Source organism: Chenopodium album, chromosome 3, assembly GCF_948465745.1.
Source record: "Chenopodium album chromosome 3, dcCheAlbu1.1, whole genome shotgun sequence".
Taxonomy (NCBI): Eukaryota; Viridiplantae; Streptophyta; class Magnoliopsida; order Caryophyllales; family Amaranthaceae; genus Chenopodium; species Chenopodium album.
Genome location: NC_137836.1, coordinates 67,115,425 through 67,117,527, shown reverse-complemented (window position 1 = coordinate 67,117,527; position 2,103 = coordinate 67,115,425). Strand labels below are relative to the sequence as shown.

The window sequence follows — 2,103 nt, the reverse complement described above, 5'->3', positions numbered from 1 at the left end:
GGGACTGCCCAACAGTTTGCATATGGTGAATGGTATATGAACTAAGACCATCGTTCAAAAAATCAAAAGTATGAGAATTTGGAGTATGTAATTTAGCAAAAGGAAACACATTTTCATCAAACACAACATGTCTACTTATTATGATTTTACGAGAAGATAAATCATAACACTTATATCCCCTATGATTCGGTGGAAATCCCAAAAATACACAAGGTGTAGATCGAGGTTGGAGCTTATTAATGGTAGTCGAAGGAAATAAGGGATAACATAAACACCCAAAGACACGTAAGTGAGAATAAGATGGTTCCTTTTGATAAAGAACTTGGAGAGGAGACTTGTACTCTAGTAATTTACTCGGAAGAATATTATGGAGATAAGTTGCCATGTGTAAAGCATGATGCCAAAAAGATGGAGGTAAAGAGGCATGAGCAAGAAGAGTACGAATTATATTATTCAATGATCTAATTTTTCTCTGCCTTTGCATTTTGTGATGAAGTAGTAGAATTTGAATAAATAAAAGGCAACTTAATATGTTTTCTGAGTACGCAAGAATGGAAAACACTAGGATTAGAAGAGTAAGTACATTCAATGTGTTTATTATTACTAAGAGTTTTTAAAATAGAAGATCCCGGATGTCCCAAATGATCATGCCAAAAAGAAAAGGCTAAAGTTGTGAAAGTTGGTGGAGAAGTGCTTGAGAGGGTGGTAGTGAGTGGATAAAGGTCCCCTTGGCTATCACATCTCATTATGGGCATCCCCGTCCAATAATTCTTCACAGAAAAACCATAAGGGTCAAACTCAACAGACACACAATTATCAGTTGTAAACTTACGAACAGAAATTAGATTCTTAATGAGTTTGGGAGCATGTAGGACATTAGAAAGGGACAAAGGTGGGTTTGGGGATGGCAAAGCAGTGTTTCCACAGCCACAAATCATAGTATGACCACTACCAACAATAATACCATTATGATGATTGCTCAAATTAAAATACGACGGGAGATTACCGTTGGTGGATGTCATATGAGAAGTGGCACCGGCGTCCATGTACCACGAGGGATTGGGCTGTTGAAGGGACATAGTATGCATAGCCGCTTCAATGTCAGTCGGGGCATACAAGTTGGATTGATGAGAAGAAGCATAAGCCTGTTGTGGACATGGACCAAGCAGCCCAGATTGATGTCCCTGCCTTACTGGGCCTTGAGGTCTGGCAGCCCACCCTTGGGTTGGGTAAGGGCATGGGGGAGTAGCCCATTGTGGCGCCCAAAACCAAGGAGGGTACTGCCCTTGCCACGGAGAAGAGGAGAACAACTGCCCCTGCCACGGAGAAGAGGAGAACAACTGCCCCTGCTGTTGTCCTGTGCCGCCGCGGCCTGCACCACCTGCCCCGCCGGAATTCTAACCACCACCGGCGCCGGCACCACGACCACCACCCTGGCTGTTCTTCTTGCTAATTTTTTTTTTGTGATTTTCCCCCTTCCACGAGCATGACCCGAACCTTCAGCACCCAAGTCCGGTTCACGTGAACTCGCCACCATGGCCGAAGCCGAGGAAGTCGCTGTCCGTTTGGCCAAACCCGCTTCCTCCAATGTTAACATCGAACGGGCTTGATAGAATTGAGGGAGAGGATTGCTTTTCCGAATCAAGGTTGCAACCCCGGAATATGCTTCCGTGAGGCCAGAAACAAATTGAAGGACAAGGCGGTTGTTGTCTACTTGAGCCCCAACGTTTTTCAGCTGGTCGGAAAGGCTCTTGAGCTGTTGACAATATGTCGATGCATTAGGGAAGTCCTCCATTTGAGTGTTTGAAAACTCATGTTCAAGGGTAACGGCATGGGATTTTTTATTATCCTGGAATATTTCTTTCAAACGATCCCAAGCCTCCATTGCCGTTGAGTTAGGTTCAATGATAGTGTTCAAAAGGTCATGAGAAATGGTGGAATAAATCTACCCAAGGATGGCCGCATCTAACGTCGACCAGAGTTCCTTTCCCTCATCCGTAGAAGGTGCGGGTGGCTTCTTCTTTGGAGGAATAATATGATGAAGGACCTTATGAGAACGAGCATGAACCTTGAATAGCTCCGCCCATGTGGAGTATTGTACAT

At 44.2% G+C, this 2,103-nt stretch overlaps 1 protein-coding gene across 1 annotated transcript; it reads right to left on the bottom strand.

Annotated features, from left to right (window-relative positions):
- Positions 1–461: 461 nt before the first annotated feature.
- LOC145625245 (uncharacterized) lies at positions 462–1,885 on the bottom strand. The gene is made up of 2 exons (XM_081678313.1): positions 1,403–1,885; positions 462–1,316 (listed from the first exon to the last, which is right to left on the bottom strand). Exons 1-2 carry the CDS (start codon positions 1,883–1,885, stop codon positions 462–464), a joined length of 1,338 nt encoding a protein of 445 aa, XP_081534439.1.
- Between the last annotated feature and the right edge of the window lie 218 nt (positions 1,886–2,103).